At 50.4% G+C, this 23658-nt stretch overlaps 1 protein-coding gene across 4 annotated transcripts in view; it reads right to left on the bottom strand.

Moving 5' to 3' along the window:
• The window catches only part of ATG7 (autophagy related 7), a 273321-nt gene that overhangs the window by 22766 nt on the left and 226897 nt on the right, over positions 1–23658 (bottom strand). For 2 of the 4 annotated variants that reach the window (XR_008705983.1, XM_055557369.1), the window contains one exon: positions 7006–7343. The exons of the other annotated variants lie outside the window; for them this stretch is intronic. Coding sequence is in view for 1 of the 2 variants with exons in the window: in XM_055557369.1 (XP_055413344.1) it covers positions 7290–7343 (54 nt within the window). In the remaining variant the exon portion in view is untranslated. Of the gene's footprint in view, positions 1–7005; positions 7344–23658 lie in introns of those variants that run through there. 4 annotated transcript variants of the gene reach the window in all.

The raw sequence follows: 23658 nt of genomic DNA, 5'->3' as shown, positions 1-23658 counted from the left end.
AGTTCCCCTTCAGTCCTGCGCGCCTGGCCCCTGGGAACAGTCCCTCCAAACCCCCCACCCCTACAACCTGGGACCAGCTCTGCGAGGCCCTGTGGACCTGCTCAGAGGAGGCGTCTCCCTGCCCTAGCTGCCAGTTTGGGCCCGTCTGGGTGGGTGGGGGGCTCGGCGCCTCCCACACAGGACCGCCTCTTCTCTGCGGAAGAGAATAAGCTTTGGGCTCATTTTTTCTGGTAGGATCAGAAGAGGTTCTTTAAGTAGGACCGATGCATTTCAGCCTGAAAGTGAGGGAGCGAGGCGGGTGGGAGCCCTGGTCTGGGGCGGAGGGCGGCAGTTCTGAGCTGCTCTAGATTCTAGAAGGCCCCAGGAAGGCCAGCTCAAGAACGGCCACACGGCTCCCCCGGAGTCAGAACGAACAGCGCTTCATTCCTGGCCCCCCCATGTCTGCGCCAAGGACCTGGCCCCTGTGGATTCGAAAACCGAGACAGCTGAGCCCTCCACAGGGGGTGTGTGCGGGCCTCGGACGCTGGACCCGACTGGGGAGCTGGGTCCTCATGCTGGGTGAGGACCCTCATCAATGGGCCTAAGGGCCCCGCAGGGTGCCGTCCCGTTGCCACCTCCCCCAGCCTGTCTGGGGGCCTGGGAGACCCTCTCCTCCCAGTGCGCTCACCCCTCCACCGGCTCTGGGAGGGCTGGGACAGCAGAGAGTTAGGGTGACGGAAGCTGGGGCTGCACCTTAGGGTACTGTGAGAGGTGCCCCCGGGGACAGGGAGCTGGCTGAGTGGGGACGGCCCCTTCCCCAGCTTCCGGTCTGGCCAGGAGGGTAAGGCACGGCAGGCAGGCTGTCTGACAGGCGGCCCAGGGCAGTGGCCAGAGTTGAGGGACAGAGGGCTGGGCACTCCGCTAAGGCTCTGCACTGGATGATACCCATCTGAGCCCTGAAGGATGGAACATTTTGGAAGGCAGGCCAGCGTGACCTTAAGGGAGAAGTCAATAGGCCCTTTACGGAATGCTTCCTGGAAGAGCTGATTCACAAGGGAGAGGGGGATGTTAACTGTGTTAACTGGAAGCATGGGGGTGACACCAGGCAGTCGAGGCTCAGGGATGAGGAGTCGGGGGCAGGAAAGGGAGGGTGAGGGCTTCTGCGTGGGGCTCGAGAATGGAGAAGCCTCTGGGCTGCTCGCGGGTGAAGGTCCGCTGAGCTGGGCCACCCTTCCGCGGCTGGGGGCCTCTCTGAAGATCCCAGGGTGGCCAGGGACATGGCAGGCGGTGACTGGGGCCTGTCCCCAGGTGCTCAGCAGGCCCACGGGCCAGGCCCCAGAGAGAGCAACTGCCCACTGCAGGCTGGGGGCCTGCCGCACTGGAGAGGTGACAAGCCCCTCGGCACACCAGGTCACTCAGGGCGCGATCACACGGCCTGCGAAGGGAGCACTTGGGACACGGAGGCCAGTCCCTGCTGGGCGGCACGTCGCCGTGGGCATGAAGGGCGCCATTCAGGAGGGCTGAGCTTGCCCCCCCCACCAACTCCTAGCCACGGGGGTCCGGGAGGTGCCTCCTCTTCTGCGAGGGCGTCCAGGCCTCGGGGCAGCACGGGGCTTGCCGTGAGCAGAGGACGCGGGCACAGGCGGGGCCTCTGTGCCAAGACAAACAGCGTGCGAGGCGACAGGGACCATGCCTTTCTTTACCTTGGCAGCAGCCTGCCCTCACCTAAATATAGACGCCTGTGCGGAGGCTGCCGGGGCGCTGGCCCGGCCCGCCTCCCGGCAGAAGGGCTCAGGCGTCCAGGCTCTAGGGGCTTTGCACAGAGGGTTGCCGGAATCTCAGGTTCCTTCCTTCTGTGGCCTGACCATCCTCGGAGGCGGGGGAAGCCGAGAGCCCACCTGCCCGCCGGCCGAGGGGCACAGCCACGCCGACAGGCTGGAGGAGAGGGAGACCCGGAGTCCCCTCCCGCCCTGCAGCCCCCACCCGGCTCCAGGCTCCCCTCTGGTCCGTCAGTACTTTTCCAGCTTGCTCGGCTCCACGGGCCCAATTCCCGACCTTTCCTTGGCGGCTGCGCATTTCTGATGGTGGGAAATTTGGGCCTTGAGACGCGCTCCAAGTTTTTTCTAATTGGCCGTAACTTGAAAGAGTTTAGAAGTTGCAGACAGAAAAAGAAAGAGTGGTTCATTCCCTTCATTTTTTTTTTTTAAAACCTACTTTGTAAACCATGTTCAGAGTTTTCCAGCCTCTTCCATTTCTCTTTTTTCTCTTCCTCGGCCCGGTGACGAACAGGTGCTATGTTCAGAAAGCTGTGTTTTGCTTAACGGAGAAGCAAGACAATGGTGGCAGAGAAGAGGAACATCTTCAAAGAGTCAGCTCCCCTGTGACTTCCCTCCCGTGTCACCCCTCTTCTCAGAAAGCAGCTTGTGTCATGACGGTGTTTAGTCATTTTAGAGAAGTTTCTGCCTCATGCGTGTGTGCAGTGGCTACTATTACAGATTGGGATTTTTTTCCTCTGTGGTCCCAAACTACCAGGAGAAGAAGGTAAATCTAAGTTCATGTTGGGAACAACATCAAACCCAAGCAGAGGCAGAACAGAAAGCAAGCTCATGTGTGGGCCTAACTCCTTAAAAATCACACTTAAAAATCGCTTTATCTTTCTTAATAAATTATTGCAAGCTGGACTGGGGGAAGAAAAAAAAAAAGGCACTCCAGAGGAGGCTGACAATATAAATAACCACAAGAGATCATTTTCTTCGTTTTTGTTGGCGTGGGTCTTGCTGGGTTTAAATGAACACGCACAGTGCTGATGAGAGGCGCTGAGGAGGGCTGCAAGGGCGGGGATTGGCTCAGCTGGGTCCGGCCCAGCCTCCCTCATCCCTGCATGTGGTGCTGTAGGCGCTGAGCTGCTCCCAGACCCAGGGACCCCGAGTCCAGGGGCCCCAGGTGAAGGGCACATTCCAGGCTCTGCCCGTCTAGGGCCCCTTCCTCCAGTCCTCCCCCGGCCTGGGGCCTGCGCCCCTCGTCCACCCTCTGGGAGACGGTCCAGGTGAGCATCTGGTACCGAGCTGGGTGTGCGAGCCAACATGGACACCGGGGTAGGGGGGTGGGGACGGTGTGCAGACGAATGGACTAACTCGGGCTCCTTGGAAGCCCTCTCACCCTACGTACAAAGAGGGCACGTCTCCCTGCCTGCTGCCTGCCTGTCAGGCGCTGCTGGTGAACCTGCCACAGGTAACCAGGTCGGTCCCCCACCCATGGGGAGACTGTCATTAACCGTGGGCGAGAAGCCCGTCTTTCATTACCAGCTCACGTCCTCCTTGAAACCCCAGCTCGTGCTTCAAGATGAGCCCCTGCACCCTGTTCTCCTCCTCCTCTCTCCGCCCCCCACCCCCCTACTCTGAACTTCCGGCATATTCGGTGCAGATGATACGCTCCTTAAGACCAGTGTTTGCGGCATTGCACACAGCGCTCGGCACCAATACATCACAAGCCAGGCGTAAATCAACCATCAGGCTCAGTAAACGCTGCTGAATGAGGGAATAGAAGAACAAGCCTATTCTTAGCAGATCAGCGAGGTACACTCTTCTTACCACCCTGACTCTCAAGCGTCCGGAGGGCAGGCACCAGCTGCCCCCTGCGGTCTCTGTGTCCCTCACAGCGCCAGCCTTGGTGATGCACTGGTCTGCCTGATGGTATACAATGGCATTTTTGTTTTCCTAAGTCTTCAGTGATCACTTTCTATTACTATTACTATTTTCTTGGCTGTGCTGCACGGAACATGGGATCTTAGTTTGCAGACCAGGGACTGAATCTGTGCCCCCTGCAATCAAAGAGGGGGGGCGTCTTAATCAGTGGACCACCAGGGAAGTCCCAGGGATCCCTCTCTAAAGTGATAATTCTGGGGAAGATCAAATTATTAAATTTGATTAAACTTAATTTTGAGGACTGAATTAAAATGACGTCAACAAAGAGACGGGGAATACCAGGCCACCTTACCTTCCTCCTGCAAAACCTGTATGCAGGTCAAGAAGAAAGAGAACTGGACATGGGACAATGGATTGGCTCAAAATTGGGAAAGGAGTACGTCAAGGCTGTATATTGTCACCCTGCTTATTTAACTTATATGCAGAGTACATCATGAGAAATGTCAGGCTGGATGAAGCACAAGCTGGAATCAAGTTTGCCGGGAGAAATATCAATAATCTCAGATATGCGGATGACACGACTCTAATGGCAGAAAGCAAAGAGGAACTAACAAACCTCTTGATGAAGGGGAAATGAGAGTGAAAAAGCTGGCTTAAAACTCAACATTCAAAAAACTAAGATTATGGCATCCAGTCCCATCACTTCATGGCAAATAGATGGGGAAACAATGACACATTTTATTTTCTTGGGCTCCAAAATCACTGTGGATGGTGGCTGCAGCCATGAAATTAAAAGATGCTTGCTCCTTGGAAAAAAAGCTATGACCAACCTAGACAGTGTATTAAAAAGTAGAGACATGACTTTGCCAACAAAGGTTCGTCTAGTCAAAGCTATGGTTTTTCTACTAGCCATGTACGGATGTGAGAGTTGGACCATAAAGAAGGCTAAGCACCGAAGAACTGATGCTTTCGAACTGTGGTGTTGGAAAAGACTCTTGAGAGTCCCTTGGACTGCAAGGAGATCCAACCAGTCATTCCTAAAGGAAATCAGTCCTGAATATTCATTGGAAGGACTGACGCTGAAGCTCCAATATGTTGGCCACCTGATGAGAAAAGCCGACTCACTGGAAAAGACCCTGATTCTGGGAAAGAGTGAAGGCAGGAGGAGAAGCGGGCAACAGAGGATGAGCTGGTTGGATGACATCACTGACTCAATAGGCATGAGTTCGAGCAAACTCCAGGAGAGAGTGAAGGACAGGGAAGCCTGATGGGCTGCAGTCCATGGGGCTGCAAAGAGCCAGACATGACTGAGTGACTGAACAACAAAAAAAGTATCCGTGTGTTTGGCAAACAGCAAGCATCAGGTAAAGGTTAGCTGCTGCTCCTCTTCTTAGACCACTGAAAACCATTTGATGAAACTTCAAAATGGTTTGTTGTCAGGGTGGAGCTTCTTGAAAGCCGACGAACAGGCTTGTAGACCATCTCGTTGTTGGGCTCAAGCACGTTCACAAATGAATGAGCGCTGCTGGTGGCTCCAGCAAAGGACTGGGGCGAGAGGAGGGGCTGTGAGGGATGGCTTTGCCTCCCCAGGCGGGCTGCACCCACCCCCGCCCTTCACACACAGGCCGAGAGGAGGCACCAAGTGCCCAGTGACAGTAAGGCCCCTCCTGCGGCGGGCTGACCACCCCCTACTTCTCAGGCTGACTGGGCAGGAGTCCAGGCTCCCCACCCTTGTGCTCGCCCTTGCCCCTCACCCCACTACACTGAACAGGCCCCTCGCACAGCCCCCCTGGTCCCTGGGCGCCAGGATGACTTGGTTCTAATCTAGACAGGCTATAACCCAGCAGTTGAGAGCACTGGCCTGGGAAGGTGAAGCCAGCCAGCCCTGCCCTGCAGCAAGGAGGTACTCACCAGGGAGCACAGGGCAGGCAAGGCAGTTCTCATTTTTACGAGCAACACAAATGTGCCGAGTTCCTATTCATTATTAAGAAGAATCAGAGAGACCAAGATAGCGGCTAGATGGGGGTCACACATGGAGGTGGTGATGGCGGGGTGGAGGGGGGACACATTTCATCATGTGGTCCAGGTTGCACACTAGTTGGAAATATTCTGGATTTTTCCTGCATTTCTGTTTATAGCTAAGGCAAATCATTACGTCACAATTCAAGATCCAAGTTTCTCAGAAATTCGATGAAAGGAGGTCTGGAAGTGACTCCTGGGCAGAGCTGGGGCTCAGGCCATTACGAACCTTTAAATTCAAAAGGCCGCACTTCCTAAAAAGCTTATCTGAGGATGCTCAGCACATCGACTGGCAACCCATTTGGTGGAAGGACGCCCAGCCGGGACTCTTCCTGCTCAGAACGTGCTGCTGCTTGCAAGGCCTCACTCGCCCTGTGAGCAGCTCTGACAAACGAATGAGTTGTTCAGGGCAGACAGTCTGTTTCGTCACGTCTGCTGAGGCAGGAAGGACATTACAACACACCTGTTCTCTCTCCGTCTCCTTGGGGCATCCAGGTCTCATGCCCGCCTCTGTCTCGCCCGCACTAGCCAGGGCCAGAGGGTCCCCCACCGGCCAGCACCTCCCAACTCAAGAGGAGCATGCCAGAGGGAAGTCGGCGGAAAGCAGGTGGTGGAGGATGGGCACTGCGGGGGCAGAACGGGATGGGGCGGACCGAGGCTGGCTGATGGGCACACAGCCGCCCGGGCCCCACACTCCTGCTGGATGCGCACCCTCACCCAGGCCGGCTCTCAACCTGTCCTTCCTTCCATCCCTGCCCACAGGCCCTCCTGTCCAGCTCCCCAGATACTGGACCCAATAAATGATTGACAGTAAAGCAGAGATATCACGTTGCCGGCAAAGTTCATACAGTCCAAGCTATGGTATTTCCATGAGTCACATACGGATGTGAGAGTTGGACCATAATGAAGGCTGAGTGCTGAAGAATTGATGCGTTTGAACTGTGGTGCTGGAGAAGACTCTTGAGAGTCCCTTCGACTGCAAGGACATCCAATCATTAAACATCTCAATAGATGCAGGAAATGTGTCTAACATTCACTCGTAATTTTAATAAAACTACAAAGCTATAACCAAAAGGAGGTTCCTTAACCTAAAAAGCTACGGGGAATATTATGATAAATGGAGACACTTTGGAAGCATTCTTAGTAGTCAGGAACAATTCAATGAATCTGCTATTAGGGCTTTAAATCAACATTATTTTGGCAGCCTTGGCCAAAGTGGGGGGAAAAAAAAAAAAAGGAAAAGAAATGAGGCATACGAATTGGAAGAGAAGAGCCCAGACTATTGCTGTTTGCAAAAGATATGATGACCTACATAGAAAATCTGAAAGAATTCTCAAACTATTAAAACTAATATGAGACGCCCACTGTGTTGTTATACATAATCAACATACAAAAATCAATTTTGCTGAATACCGATAATAATTAGCACTTTGAAAAAAAAATGTAACCCAAAGAGTCAGGGACATTACTAGCAATCGTACTGTTTATAAATTAGTAACTTCAAATGTAGTCGAAACTCTCCCATCAAGGAGCTCCTGCGTGCAGGTCGTGGTCCAAGAATCCCCCACGCTGCCCGTGAATCCCGGAGCCGGGGCAGAGTCACCGCGTTTCTGTCAGCACCGTGCTCTGCAGTACTGGTGCTGCTGCTCAGTCGCTACGTCGCGTCCGACAGCAGCGCCGTACGGAGGACTGAGTGTGACCCTGCGGTAGAACAAGAAATACGCTAGGGCAAGAAGGAAAGGTTCAGGGACTGCTGACAGGAGCGGGATTGCTTTCGAGGGTGATGAAAATCTTTCAGATTGACTGCGGTGATGGTTGTAACAACTCTGTGAAAATACTAAAAACCACTGACCCGTACACAGGAAGTGGGTACACTGTAAGGTGTTTGAATAATATTTCAATAAAGCTGTTGTTATTTAAAAAACAAACAAACAAAAAAAAACAAACAGGGACTTTCTTGTCTGGTCCAGTGGCTAAGACTCTGCTCTTGATGCAGCGGGCCTGGGTTCCATCCCTGGTCAGGGAGCTAAGACCCAGCGCAGCCAGGTAAATAAATAAAACATAAATATTAAAGAACAGCAACAAGAAAAAGGAAAACAAAAAAGAGTTTCTCTAGGCAAACATATCTCAGAACTGACAGTAACATGTCACCTGCTTAGTACAATTTTCCTAAAGGTTTACAGTTTTGTTTTTTTGTTTTTTCCTTTTCTGCTTTAACCTCATAGTAATCTGTGGCAATTGTTGGCTCCCTTGGGGCTTTATTTTAGAGTTGGAGAGGCTGAAACACAGCACTCAGGTTGGCCTGTGGAAACTCCATGGAGTTGACTCTTGCTTGCTCTAGAAAGTGAGGAATCTAAAGACAGAAACAGTACTGGAGGATTAAAGTTGACAGCTTTATTAAGGAAGGAAAAAAGTGAACGGGATGGTTAGGTGGCGAACTCCCTGAGTTCTCAGGCAAGAGTTCTCTTTCATCTTTGGCCTAGTCAGAGTCTAGCCCAAAGAAGGGGTCAATAAATACTTCTTTAATGCATAAATGAACAAGTAAGTGGGTGACTAAGTGAACAAAGAAGGAAGGAATTTCCTAAGTGGTACAGGCGCTAGGAGCACCTTCTGTTCTAACATTTGGTCCTGGACCCAGGTTCCTGACTTAGCTCCTAAATTCCTTGTAATTTCCTGAGTGACAGGAGCGTCTTTCATCCTAATGGGGTGACTGGTGGTATCCTCCTGGACGGCTTCAAGATGGGGGCTGGGCCCCAGAAAGACCACGCCATGATCAGAAGCTTGGAACTTCCAGCCCCGCCCCTCATCCTCTGGGGAAGGGCGAGGGACTGAAGGTGGAGCTAATGAGCCATCGTGGGGGACTTCCCTGGTGCTCCAGTGGTTACGACTTTGCCTTCCAATGTGGCGGGGGCGGAGGGTGCGGGTTTGATCCGTGGTCAGGGAGCTACTAGGATCCCAGAGGCAGTGCCTCATGGGCAGAAAAGCCAAGACATGGAACAGAAGCAATATTGTAGCAAGTTCACTGGAAGCTCTGAAAATGGTCCACCTCAAAAAAACTTAAAAAAAAAAAAAAAAAGACTCTGTGCTCTTAATGCAGGGGGTGTGGGTTTGATTCCCAGTCAGGGAACTAGATCCCACATGCCACAGCTGAAAGGTTCTACGTGCTGCGACTAGGACCCAGCCCAGCCAAATAAGAAATGAATAATTAAAGAACAGATCATGTCTACATGACAGCGCCTCCATAAAAGTCTCAGAAGAAAGGTCCTTGGAAACCTTTGGAGCTGGTGGTGCTGGGAAGCGGGAGGGGCAGGAGCCCCTTTCCCCAAACTGTGCCCCACACGTCTCTTCCACTTTGTTGTCTCCGAGCTGTGTCCTGGCACCCTGAGCTCTGTGAGCCCTTCTAGCAAATTGTGAAGCTGAGGAGGGGAGTCAAGAGAGCTCTCAGTTCACAGCCAAGCCAGACAGAAGTTGTGGGTCACCTGAGGAGACAGTCTTGTAGCAGGGGGGAGAGTCCTAGGTCCTGAGTCCTAGCTCAGTCTCAGGCCTGAGCCCTTACCTGTAGGATCTGATGCTACCTCCAGGCACACGGGGTGTCAGAATGGAACTCAACTGCAGGACACCTGGCTGGTGTCTGTGGAGAATTAGAGAACTGCTTGGTGTAGGGGGGAAAAACCTACAGGTTTGGAGTACCAGAGTCTTCTGTCAGTAAGGAGAAACGGTAAGACGGTTAGATGGCATCACCAACTCAATAGGCATAAATCTGAGCAAACTCTGGGAGACAGCGGAGGGCAGAGGGGCCTGGCGTGCTGCAGTCCATGTGGTCGCAGAGAGTCACACACGACTTAGTGACGGAGTGACAACAAAGGAGAAACAGGAGTTCTTCCTTTCACTGGGTCTAGTCAGCGATCACAGTAGCTTTTTAGATCCTCCAGTCTTGTGATAGAGGCAGAACCTCTATTTTATACACAAGGAAATACAGTACAAAATTTCTCAGTACCTGGTCATCTGGTTCCAAAAAAAAAAAAAAATTGGCTATACTTGCATATTCATACCTGCTGGGTGAAAGAATGCTCAACCCATCAACAACCGACTGAGTCTCGATTCAGTACAGGGACAGAGACCAAAATCCACCCAGGATTTCCTATGACCCTCTGGAAGCCAGTCACTCAGGCTGGTGAGGAGAGGACCCTGTCCCCTCCTCATCGAATAACTCGCGTCAGATGTGAGCAGACAGAGGGGTAAAGGCCCCGTCAGGCCACTGCAGCCCCGAGGCAGCCACGGAAAACGCAGGATACATGGAGCCGGCTTCTGTGCTGTCATCTGAAGTATCTGCTCGCTGACAGACCGTCGTGGTCGGAACGATTTGCAGAGTTACAGACGCCCCACCTGGAGGACGCCAGGGTAATGGGCGGCCGCTACAGACTCGGCACGCGTGGTATTTATTAGGGAGCGTTAAGGACAGACCGTACATTCTAGCAGAAGTCTTCTGCCTTTCTGAGAGACGGGAGCAGCTGCCACCACTTCACAGGGTCTATGCCCCGCCGCAGCTGCAGGGAGCCCCAGCCCGTCTGCAGCACTCCAGCTCGCGTTTCCTGTGCCATCAGCAGCTGGGAGGAAATGCCTTCCTTTGTTTTACCTGCTTCAGGTTACCTGAGCCATGGTTAACAGGGTGGGGTGAGGTGGGGTGTGTGTGAGCCATGGTTAACAGTGGGGGAGAGCTGGGGTGGGGTGAGGTGGGGTGTGTGTGAGCCATGGTTAACGCGGGGGAGCGGTGGGGTGGGGGGGGTGTGTGTGAGCCATGTCTGTGTCTGTGTGCATGCGTGGCTCTTGTGGTGATGATACTCATGTGAGAAAGCGAGACAATGTTTCAAACTGCCTTTGAACTGAGACTTTTAACAACTGCTTTCTCTGTTTTGGCCTGGGGCTGCACGCTGGAAAAGATAAAAGCGGTTCTCTCAGCTCAGCTTTAAATCCCAGAGTCCCCAGGGCCAGCGTCCACACAAGGGGGCCGCTGGGGGCCTGTGCCACCACGGCCCCCTCCACGGCCCTGGCTGATTTTCCCTCTTCTCTTCTGGTTTTTCCATGTTCGCTGGATTTAGCAACTGTTGTTTTAGTTGTAATCAGAGGCCGAGTGCGGCCCGGCCATCGTCACAGCACAAGGTACTATGCGATCCCTCTGTCACTTGCTGGGCGCCAGCATCGCCGGAGCACGTCCTTGGGAGCGTGTGAAAGGAAATCGGTGCCAGGCCCGTGCCGTAAATCAGGCTACGCCGGGACCCCGCCCTCCCGAAGGCAACGCAACGCTTGGGGCTCCCTGAGGACGATGGAAATCCAACACCGGGGTGCGCACCTCTGCCTAGAGGTGGACTGGGAACGGGCCACGCATACGGTGACAATTAACAAGCATCCTCCCCTCCCCTCTCAAGGCCTAGAGTTGGGCGAGATGGATGGGCCTCATAGGGGGTGGGTCACTGGGACAGAAGGAAAGATAATGTTCAGGAAAGAATTTTCTGAAGATCATTGTAACGTAAATGGACACCTACCAGCAACACACCTCAAAAGGAGAAGGGAAAAGGTGCTCATTTTATTTTATAGGTCGAACACGTACAAAACGACTATCACAGCTCCTGCTGATCCTCACAACTCACGGACGCTGTCGGAAAGGACTTACGCTGGGTGTTACAAACACCAAGGAATCATTTCCTAGACCAGCGGACCCCAACCTTTTTGGTACCTGGGACCATTTCGTGGCAGACAGCACTCTCTTTTAGCTAACTGCTCTAGCTTTGAGGCTCACGTCAAGTTTCTCCCCACGCTGCAAGAAGCACCCAGCTGTCATTTGGGGTTCAGGCCACTTTGGGAATGTGAAGGCTGTCAAATGTTTACTCCAGGATCTAACGACTCCCAGATGGCCATCTATATTCCAGGTTCTGCCTGAAGTCTGAGCGTCAAAGGAAACAGTGGTAACAAAACAGTGACTTGCAGGAAGATGGCACCTTCCCTGGGTTTTCACACAAACTTTGTGCTGCATTCAGCTCCGTCACAGCACAGCTGTACCTAACCAGCCGTGCCGGCTTCGTTCCCCCGCTTCCTCTCGCACACCCTCCCCCTTCGTGCACCCCACCTGCTATCTGAGCAAGACCCCTCACCCCCCACAGCCCTTCCCCTTCCTCCTCACCCCAACCTGGTCACCAGGGCCTGGACATTCTACCCTCTGCCGTCATCCACTTTTTTCCAGCCCTCTCTTAGCCAAGCCACTGTCCCCCTGGGCCAGTCCATCATCTCCAGTCTGTCCTGCACTCTGGGGTCACTGTCCTGAAGCAGGGAGCTCATCATGTCACCCTGCTCAGAACCCTCCGGCCCTCCATAGCTCTCCATGCGACGTCCCCGTGTCACAGCTGACCAAGGTCTATGTGGCCCAGCCGTCCAGCCTCAGCCTCCCAGCCCGGCTCCGAGCTCTCCTGGGCCAAGTCACACATGGTTGGTCCTCTGCTCTCTCACCGAGTCTGGGCCCTTCCACGTGCAGTTTGGGGCCTGCAATGGTCTTCTGGCTTCCTTTCTCTTTGCAGCTCTTTCTGTCACGTCTCAGATGTGTCTCTTCCTCAAGAAGCCGCTGGAAGCCCCCAAGGCCAGTCAGCTCCCTCCTTGGACTTCTTCTGGGAGCGGAGGAAGAATCATAGTTCCTCCTTCTCCTTGGGCGCTGGCTCTGTCTCCTCAGCCAGGCAGACGCCCTTAAGGACAGGCATGGCGTCTATTTGTTCTCCACTGCCCTAAAAATCCTCTGTGCTCTGCCTTCCTATCCAACCTGTCTCCACCCCAGCACCTGGCAACCACTGAGCCTTTTACTGACTCCATACTTTTTGCTTTCTCCAGACTGTAATATTGTTGAAATCATACAGTATACAGCCTTTTCAGACTGGCTTCTTTTACTTAGTAACATGCACTTAAGTTTCCTCCCTGTCTTTCTTTTTCGGGGGGATGTATTTTTAAATTTTTCAAAATTCTTTACTGGAGTATAGTTGTTTTGCAATGTTGTGTTAGTTTCTGCAAAATGGACAGGCCATCCAGATACACATATCCCCCACCTTCTGGACTTTCTTCCCATTCAGGTCACCACGATGCATAAGGCAGCGTCCCCTGTGCTCTGCAGTATAGTCGTGCTAATCATTTTATGCATACTATCAATGGTGCGTATGTATCCACATGTCAATCCCAGTCTCCCAATTCCGCCCCCCCCTTCCTCCTCTGTTCTCTACATGTGTCTCCATTTCTGCTTGGCACACAGGATCATCCACGCTGTTTTTCTAGATTCCACACGTGTTAACATGTGATATCTGTTTTTCTCTGACTGACTTCACTGTGTATGACAGTCTCTAGCTCCATCCACGTCTCTACAAATGACCTGATTTCACTCCTTTTTGTGGCCGAGTATATGGGTCACATCTTCATCTGTTCCTCTGTTGATGGACCTTTAGGTTGCTTCCATGTCCTGGCTCTGATAAATGGTGCTGCTATGGACACTGGGGTACATGTATCTTTTTGAATTACAGCTTTCTCTGGGTGTGCACCCAGTAGTGGGATTGCTAGGTCATACGGTAGTTCTATTTTTAGTTTTTTAAGGAACCTTCATAGTATTCTCCATAGTGGCTGTATCAGTTCACACTCCCACCATGAGGTTCCCTTTTCTCCACACCTTCTTCAGCATGCATTATTTGAATATTTTTTTTATGATGGCCATTCTGCAATCCCCATCAAATTACCAACGGTAATTTTTGCAGAACTAGAACAATAGAATTTACAATTTGTATGTAAGCACAAAAGAGCCCAAATAGCCAAAGCAATCTTGAGAAAGAAAAACAGAGCTGGAGGAATCAGGCTCCCTGACTTCAGACTACACTACAAAGCTACAATCATCAAGATAGTACGGCACTGGCCCAAAAACTGAAATACAGATCAATGGAACAGGGTAGAAAGCACAAAGATAAATCTATGCACCTACAGTCACCTAAACTATGACAAAGGAGGCAAGAATACACAATGGAGAAAAGTAGTGATGCTGGGAAAACTGGATACTAGACAGCCACATGAAAAAGAACCAAGTTACAACACTCCCTAACACCATACACAAAATAAACTCCAAATGGATTAAAGACCTGAATGTAAGGCCAGACAGTATAAAACCCTCAGAGGAAAACACAGACAGAACAGTCTTTGACATAAATTGCAGCAACATCTTTTTTGACCCACCTCTTAGAGTTATGAAAATAAAAACAGAAATTAAAAATGGGACCTAATTAAACTTAAAAGTTTTTACATAACAAAGAAAACATAAATGAAATGGAAAGACAACCTTGAGAATGGGAGAAAGTATTTGCAAACAAAGCAACCGGTGAAGGATTAATCTCCCAAATAGTTTATGCAGCTCAATAGCAAATAAACAAACAACCCAATCAAAAGAAATGGGCAGAAAAAACCTAAACAGGCATTTCTCCTCTGTGTCTTTTTCATGGCTTGAGAGCTGACTCCTTTTAGCACTGAATAATATGCCACTATCTGGATGTACCACAGTTTGCTAACTCATTCACCTAGTGAATGAAGGACGTCTTGGTGCCTCCAAGTTCTGTGGGGTTTTGTATGGACACAATTTTGAAAATCATCTGGGTAAACATGGAGCAGTGTGACTGCTGGATGGAGGATAAGGGCATGCCTAGTTTTGCAAGAAACTGCCAAACTGTCTTGCAAACCGCCGTTCCCACCAGCAGTGAAGGGCAGCCCCTGTCGTTCTGCACCCTTGCCAGCATTAGGTGCTGTCAATATTTTAGATCTGGGCCATCCTCGTGGGTGTCGTAGGGCTTCTCTGGTGACTCAGTGGTGAAGAATCTGCCTGCCAGTGCAGGACACACTGGGACACTGGTTCGATCCCTGGGTCGGGAAGATCCCTCGGAGCAGGAAATGGCAACTGTCTCCAGTATTCTTGCCTGGGAAATCGCACGGACAGAGGAGTCTGGTGGGCTGCGGCCCATGGGGCGGCAGAGAGTTGGACACGACCGAGTGTGGCTGCTACACTACATAGGTGTGTGATCGTATCTCATTACTGCTATAATCTACGATTCTCCCATGACAGATGATGCAGGGTATCTTTTCATGTGCTTCTTTGCCATGTGTATATTTTATTTGGTGAGGTGGGGTATAGGGGGGAGTCATCTCAGAGCCCCAGCATCTGACACTGGTTGGCACAGAGCCAGCGCTCAACAACATCAGCTTAGGAAGTACATCTTATGCTTAAAAAACAAAAAGGAACTGTGAGCTGTCCCCACAACACACACCCCTGTGCCTTTATTCTGGGCACAATCCACTGTAGGACCACACTGTAAGACGGGCCACCCGGCTGTCAGGACGTGAGGTTTCCCATTGCTGGCACTGCCCCATGCTGACTTCAAGACCCCCCCACCAACATTCTTTTGTTCAACCTCTCTTATGGCAAAGATGGTCTTTAAGTATGGGTCAGGCTTCCCTGATAGCTCAGTTGGTAAAGAATCTGCCTGCCATGCAAGGGACCCTGGTTCGATTCCTGGGTTGGGCAGATCCACTGGAGAAAGGATAGGCTACCCACTCCAGTATTCTTGGGCTTCTCTTGTGGCTCAGCTGGCAAAGAATCTGCCTGCAATGCAGGAAACCTGGGTTCGATCCCTGGATTGGGAAGATCCCCTGGAGAAGGGAAAGGCTACCCACTCCAGTATTCTGGCCTAAAGAAGTCCATGGTGTCACAAAGAGTTGGACATGACTGAGCGACTGTATTTAAGTACACAAGACAGTTTATTGTCTGATGTTTCATGAAGCCGTAAAATCTTCGAGCAGGAGTATCCATCACTTTAAAGAAATAATTATTTATGAAGCTTACATAGTGCCTTGGGCTGCAAGGAGATCAAACCAGTCAATCCTAAGGAAATCAGTCCTGAATATTCACTGGAAGGACTGATGCTGAAGCTGAAGTTCCAATACTTAGGCCACCTGATGCGAAGAACTGACTCAGTGGAAAAGACCCTGATGCTGGGAAAGATTGAAGGCGGGAGGAGAAGGGGACAACAGAAGATGATGGTTGGAGGGCATCACTGATTCAATGGATATGGGTTTGAGCAAGCTCTGGGAGATGGTAATAGACAGGGTGACGGACAGCCTGGTGTGCTGCAGTCCATGGGGATGCAAAGAGTCAGATACAACCAAGTGACTGAACAACAGAAAAACAAAAACCAACCGACTTCTTGGTGAATGAGTATTACTACGCCTGTGTCTCTGGGACCACCTCCACCACTTTCGAGTCCCTCATCACCTATAGTTAAGATGCTGAAGAAAACTGCGCCGTGTCTCACCTCAGACACGGACACTCAGAAAAGTGGCCGGTTGTATCATGTATACATGAATTAAGATTGAAATGCAGTTTCTATCAAGTCCTCTCAGGAACACTGACCAGAGACACTTGGCTGTCTCTCTCATGGGGGGAGTCCTCTCCTCACCATTCCCCCCGGACATGCCAGCACCCAGATCACACACTCTCTCATGGGGGCTCCCCCAGAGCCTGTATCAACCTCTCCCCTCTCAGAATTCTCCACTGACACCCTTAGTCCTTTACTGCTGAACACCACACACACACACATACACAGACTAGTTGCCATGCCTGTTTAGTCTTTCCTGCAGGACGGGGGGCTCTATATGTCTCTGTGTGGCTGGCCGCGTGCGTGCGTGTGCACGCGCGCACACACACATGCGCGCGCGCGCGCACACACACACACACGCACGCTCTGACTGGTCGCCATGCCTGTTCAGTCTTTCCTGCAGGACGGAGCTCTGTATGTCTCTGTGTGGCTGGTCACGTGCTAAGCCAGAGGCTTGAGGAATCCACATCTGCCCTGAGACTCTTACACGCCGACTGGTTCGACATGCCCGACCCAGTCCCTTGTCTTGCCAGGGACAGAAAGGCAGTGGCACTTTGGGAGCTTGAGTCGTCTGACAGCCAGTGGCGCACACAGCAGAGAGTGCCCGAGGTGCAGTCAGTGCTAGAGACAAGAACGAGGGCGTTTTCTGCAGCAGGCAGGCCATCTCTAACCGCCCTCTCCCCCTGGGAAAATCACCGAGTCTCTTCTGTTGAAGGATTATGAATTGAGCACGAGAAACTGCTTATTGATCTGAAAGTGGAGGATAAAATAGGCATCTCAAGGAAAAGGACTATAAATGCCCATCTTTAAAGTTCATCTTCTTTCTCTTACCAATTCTGAAATGGGAAGGGAAAGTTGCTCAGTCGTGCCTGACTTTCTGAGACCCCATGAACTGCAGCCCACCAGGCTCTTCTGTCCATGGGGATTCTCCAGGCAAGAATACTGGAGTGGGTAACTGTTCCCTTCTCCAAGGGATCTTCCCAACCCAGGGATTGAACCCAGGTCTCCTGCATTGCAGGCAGATTCTTTAATATCTGAGCCACCAGGGAAGCTCTAATTCAGAAATGGGAAGGGAAAAATTCCACTAAAGAGCTGAAAGTGTAGGCTGTAAAGTCCTGCTTGACTTGCCCAGACTCAAACTTTGACTCCATCACTTTCCCTAGGCGTGGGAGCCTGACCAACAACTTCATCTTTTGGAGTCTCACATTCCTCTCTGTAAAGTGGGCATCAGAGATCAGTAAAGGTTGCTCAGTCGTGTCCGACTCTTTGCAACCCCACAGACTACACAGTCTATGGAATTCTCCAGGCCAGAATACTGGAATGGGTAGCCTTTCCCTTCTCCAGGGGATCTTCCCAATCCATGGATGGAACCCAGGTGTCCCGCATTTCAGGTGGATTCTTTACCAGCTGAGCCACAAGGGAAGCCCAAGAATACTGGAGTGGGTAGCCTATCCCTTCTCCAGTGGATCTTCCTGACCCAGGAATCGATCCGGGGTCTCCTGCATTGCAGGCGGATTCTTTATCAACTGAACTATGAGGGAAGCTCAAAGCGGGCATAGTAATACTTGTGAGAGCGTGGCTGCCGAGATTAGTAAGACAGAGCCTGTGAAGCACTAAACACAGGACACAGTCGGTGCTTCTAGAAGAGGAGCTATGACGTGTATTCTCACTCTTACGCACGCTACTTTTCACAAGGCATTTAAAGCATTAATACATCGCTTCACTTGATCTTCCGTTATTCTGAGATGGAACATTAATCCCACGCCAAGGCAGAACCAAAGCTCAGAGCACCCCTGGTGACTTGGTTTTGTGGTCCCTTTGGCCAGACAGCAACGCCAGGCTCTGGGGCCTGTGAACTCTGGGGTGGAGCTCCAAAATTGAAAACAGCCTCTTTACTTCCAGCACTTGGCCCAGGAAGGGAAATGGGGTCCAACACTTAGGGCTGGCCGGGGGGTGGGGGCGGAAGAGCTGGGAGGGGGTCGCTCCAAGACGCAAGCCGGCTGTAAAGTTAAGAAGACGCTCAAGGCCACTGGGTGGGGGAAGCCACAGATGCTGGCACATGATCCGAGGGAGTGATGACTCCAGATGGCATTCTGCCAACCGATTTAACGTCTACATGGTAAGCTATCAATTCTACCCCCAAGCCTGGAAGCTGCACTGCCAAGAACAGCATGGTCAGAAACACAAGTTGAAAAGAGAGCAGAATCCGTTTTTGTTTCATGTGGAGAATTTGCTGCTTTCAGCATGAAAACCTGGGAAAAGGATGCAAAGAAAGGCAAGCTTCTCCCAGCTGACGGCAAATTACTGTGGTGGGCGCGGGGGGCGCCCACAAGGAGGGGGAAGAGCGCTTAAGGCCAGCATGTCCTCCTGGAAGGCCTGACTAGACCCACGACCTCTACCTCACTTGGGGTGGGCATGCCAGGCTGGGATAGGGAGAAAAGTAGGGGACCTCGGGGGAGGCAGTCTGGTTCATAAACTTGGGGCAGGGCTGAACGTACAAAGACAAACGAGGTAATACCGTAAAATAGATGTTTAGGCATGAAGTGGGGGGAAGTGATCTGCTTGAGAGCTGGCGGATGTCTATTTCAGACAAAGCAGCCAGACTCTGAGATGCTGGAGGCCCGATGGGCGGGATAGGTGCCATTCCTGGGCCGGATGAAAGATGATCCTGAAAGTGGCGGAGGGGTGGGGAGGGGTTGGGGTGGGGTGGGGTGGAGAAGATATAAGATTTCAGGCAACTCTGCATCAGGCACGTACCTCCCTTCTGATTTCTGTGGACGCCAGCTGGCTGGGGGGAGGGGAAAGGCAGGCAGGAAGAACCAAGAGATCTCCCCAGCAGTGGAGGGAAACGGGAAGTCAGAGGGAGGGGGAGACGTTCTAGGTTCAAAGAAATCAACTTAGAAAGCTTCCTTTATAAAAATAGCCCCTGCCCAATCCTAGCCTATTTATATCACCCGTCCGAGATCACTATCGGGACCCGGGCCTGCATCACAAGACCCAGTGAATAACCCTCCCAAGTGTGGAGCGCTGGCTACCTGATTTACGAGAGGGCATCTGACACGGCGGTGGAGCAATGGAGTCAGGGACAATGTGAGCGCTGGCACCACACGGGGCACTGGCAAGTGGATCCCACTTTACAGAAATAGATAGGTTCCTGAAAAGTTGGCCCGAAAGTGAACTCAACTAATGGGAGTCATATTTTCCTAGTGAAGCACATTTTAAAACTAGAGATGGATTAGGGGAGGGATGGCCAAACAAGCAAACAAAACAAAACAGCGGTGATCCTAAGACCAAACAAAAGTCATCCTTCATTCAGCAAACTTGAACACGGCACTCACTTAAAAAGCCATTATAAATGCTCTTAAAACCCAAACGATTTGTTGGCAGACATATGCCCAGCGCCTCTGACACACAAGAGACTGCACCAGGCTTTGGGGGGGCTCCAAAGACCTCAGTGCCTGCCCCTGGGGAGCTCACTGGCAATCTGGGACTATAAAGAAAGGGATACTAAATATCCACGTTATCTCCCCCTGGATGGAGACCAGGGGTGTGTGAGGGGTCGCCTGGCCCTTTAAGTGCTATCTGGCCTTGGAACAGCTCTGTCTCCATCCTGCCAGGAGAAGCCGACCAAGCTCGCCTCTAAATATGTCTTTTCAAACCCTCCGTTTATAAGTTAAAGGCTGCTGGCCATGTGGTACTGCGTCATAACTGCTATTTATTTAACTTGAAAAAAAAGAAAAGAAAGAAGAAGAAGAAACAAAAAAAACAACGATCTGGGCACTTTATAAATAAGAAGAGTTAGGGTACTTAATAGCTTTCTGAGAAGTCAAAGGCCTGAACAACCCAAGGGGTTGTTATTTCAAACTTTAAAGGGCATTTGCTCAGGGATCTGTTTGGGAAAGGCCTGCCTCCTCCTACTCGATGCTCTCCTGCACACAGAACACTGGTCACTGGTGACAAGAACAGATGCCTCACTTGTTATTAGCTCCACAGCCGCAGATCGGGGCATGCTGGGTTTGCGCTAAGCAAGGGACAGCACAGTACTGGCACCAACAAAAACGTCTCTGGGCTAACGGTGACGATGCTGCCAGCAGCCACGGCCATGTGACCAGGACTGGGAACAGCGGCTCGAACTGTGCTACATCCCTCAGACACCGCGTGCCCCAGGAGCTGCTACCACACCGCGGCCTGTTAGTAACAGTGGAACTCTTCCTGGCATTTTTGACTTAGACCTGAAAGTGTACAGAATAAACAGTACACTTTTTTTTTTTTTTTGAAGAAACACTTTTTGTTTCATGATTATCAATGAAGCTATGGCAGAGACTGCTGGTTCTCCTAAACCCATTCTTTCTGCCTGCGATGAAGGAGGCCCGGGTTCAATCCCTGGGTCAGGAAGATCCCCTGGAGGAGGGCATGGCAACCCACTCCAGTATTCTTGCCTGGAAAATCCCATGGACAGAGGAGCCTGGCAGGCTACAAAGTCCATGGGGTGGCAAAGAGCAGGACACAACTGAGTGACTCACTTTCACTTCTACAGATAGAATTCCTTGCTGGTTCTCCCAATATCCATTCTTTCCTTCTTCCTTTTACAGACAGAATTCCTCCTGTTAGTTTTTTACTAGCAAGATACATGGCTGCCCTGGAGACTACATTTCCCAGCCTGCCTTAAAATGCAAATGACCATGTGACTAACAGTTGGCCAATTCGAGGCAAGCAACTTCCGGGTCATGCCCTTTAAAAGGGAAATCATTTGCCCTCAGCTTCCTCTCTTTCCCCCTTTCCATATTCTGGAGTGTGGACCTGGCAATGCCAAACCAGTTTTGACAAGACCTAGCAGGGTTTCTTAATTCTGAAATACACAGATGGCAAAGGGGTCTATTTACACAGAACTGTTGGCTATAAACTTGGATGGGGAAAATGCTATATAACTTTATTTTCACTAACTTCTATCTGAAGTTAATTAGTTCCTTCAGGTAGGAGGAAAAAAACACAGAAGTATTAGCAAGATCCAGGACTCTGTCAGCAACATACATTTACAGATAACCTCATATCACATTATACTTGTTACAGATTATTGTAAAATATTATATAAACTCATCAATAATGTGAAATTATAGTTGTCATTATACTTGCCCCTAGATCATTACTTGATGTCTTAACAAAGCAGATGCTGCTATATTATGGGGCTTCCCAGGTGGTGCTAATGGTAAAGAATATGCCTGAGAATACAGGAGACACAAGAGATGTGGGTTCAATCCCTGAGTCAGGAAGATCCCTGGAGTAGGGAACAGTAACCCACCCCGGGAGTCTTGCCTGGAGAATCCCAAGGACAGAGGAACCTAGCAGGCTACAGTCCACGAAGCCGCAAAGAGTCAGACACGACTGGGCGACCGAGTGCACACATGACATGAGCTTGTTTCATTTTAAAAATTACTTTGGTAATTGTATTTCAACACAATTGCTTTCCTTCATAATTCTATGTATTTTATCTTACACATTTAAAAATACTACTCTGTGAAGTGCTCTGTAGGCTTTGCCACACTGTCAGGATTTATGGCACACCAAAGCATGTCATGAAGCCTTACCTAGGGACTGGCAGAGTCTAGGGACCTGAGTTCCTTAGGACTATATAAGGAACTCAGGCCCATGGATGACCTTTGCAGAAGAGCCACCCTTCAAGTTGTGAAGCACTCCTCTAGAGCAGGGCTGCCCAACAGAATGATCACAGAGATGTTCTATACATGCTGTTCAATACAACAGCCTATAGTCAAGTAGCTAAAGAGTGCTTGAAAGGAGGCCAGTACAACTGAGGAACTAAATTTTATCTTATTTTAATGCAAACAGACACATGTAACTAGCGGCTACCATACTAGATAACACAGCTCTAGACTGTTACATGAGAAAGAAACGTATTTCTGTCTGGCTTGAACTCTGACATTGTGGGGACTCCCTGTTACAGTACTACGCTTAACCTGTATCTCAACTAATAGACAAGTTCACCAGGAGTCAATAATAACAAATATACTAGGGACAGAAGGCACATGTGTAGACACAAACTCAACAGGTAAAGAAACTCACTAATTGAAACCAAGATTTACAATAAGAATCTTCTATTTACAAAGCATTCCCATGCACCTTATTTCAGCTGACACCTCTGACCACCCCGTGTTTACTGCACCTATCTTACTCTCAAAGGGTCAGGGGACTTTGTTGACATTACAAAGATGGTAGACCCAGATCCTCCTGCCACACCTCTCGCCTTCTGGCACTTCACATGCCTCTAGATGGTAGTCCGCTGTCAGAAGTGGCCCAGCAGCTGCAGAAGACCCGCAGCCAGCACTTGGCCACCCCAGCCCACTCCTAGATGTCCATTTGCCTCTAGGGCACGCACAGCTGCCGAGCCCTTTTTCGGGCCCTGTGAGCTTTGAGATGCTGCAGGCATCTGAATTTCCCAAATTCCTGGCAAACGGCCCGTTTCCTTCGGAATCTACTATCTTGCAAGGACTTCTGAGTTCTGGGAACAGTGGCTGAAATACTCTTCTCAAGCCCAGGAAAGGGCCTGGAAATGCCACTGCCTTTTCAGCAAACTTTACTGCCAGGGTCAATTCAATGACAGCTCACTTTCTTCCTTTTGGAATCAGTTCCAAGAACGCTATTGTTTTAGAGCAACAACCAAACATAGTAACAGGTTATAATTTTATCAGTTAACAAAAGGGCCAAGTCTTAAATTCTAAACAACAAAGACACCAAAAGAAGAAAAGCCAATACTGAGGTGTGACAACACATCTGTCTATTCCCTAGCCTATAGAACTCCCACGTATCCTTCAAATAAAACCCAGTCTGTCCACTCTCATGATCACTTCTTCCACATCACTTTGCCAACAAAGGTCCATACAGTCAAAGCTATGGTTTTTCCAGTAGTCATGTACATATGTGAGAATCGGACTAAAGAAGGCTGAGCACTGAAGAATTTATGCTTTGGAACTGTGGTGTTGGAGAAGACTCTTGAGAGTCCCTTGGACAGCAAGGAGATCAAACCAGTCAATCCTAAAGGAAATCAACCCTGAATATTCATCAGAAGGACTGATACTGAAGCTGAAGCTCCAATACTTTGGCCACCTGATGCGAAGAACTGACTCGCTGGAAAAGACCGTGATGCTCAGAAAGATCGGAGGCAAAGGGAGAAGGGGGAGACAGAGGATGAGATAGATAGCATCACTGACTCAATGGACACGAATCTGAGCAAACTCCAGGAGATGGTGAAGAACAGGGGAGCCTGGTGTGCTGCAGTCCATGGGGTCACAAAGAGTCAGACATGACTTAGCAACTGAACAACAACAACCACATTGTTTTATTCTTTTTAAAAGGTTTCATTTGATTACAAGTCACAAATACATATGAGTAAAGTTTAAAAAGCCAAATAGTCCCAAGGCTTGTTACAAAAAGTAGCAGGCCTCCATCTTCCACTCTCTGTGGTGTCACCTGGTACTATTCAAGGAATGTTTTACCTCTACATGTGAAAATAATATGTCTACAGTACTGGGACAGAAGAAATATACATTTGGTCGCTCAGATGACTGGAA

The sequence above is a fragment of the Bubalus kerabau genome, chromosome 20 (genome assembly GCF_029407905.1).
Source record: "Bubalus kerabau isolate K-KA32 ecotype Philippines breed swamp buffalo chromosome 20, PCC_UOA_SB_1v2, whole genome shotgun sequence".
Classification (NCBI taxonomy): Eukaryota; Metazoa; Chordata; class Mammalia; order Artiodactyla; family Bovidae; genus Bubalus; species Bubalus kerabau.
The sequence above is the reverse complement of the archived record's forward strand: the minus strand, read 5'-3'. Positions and strand labels throughout refer to the sequence as shown.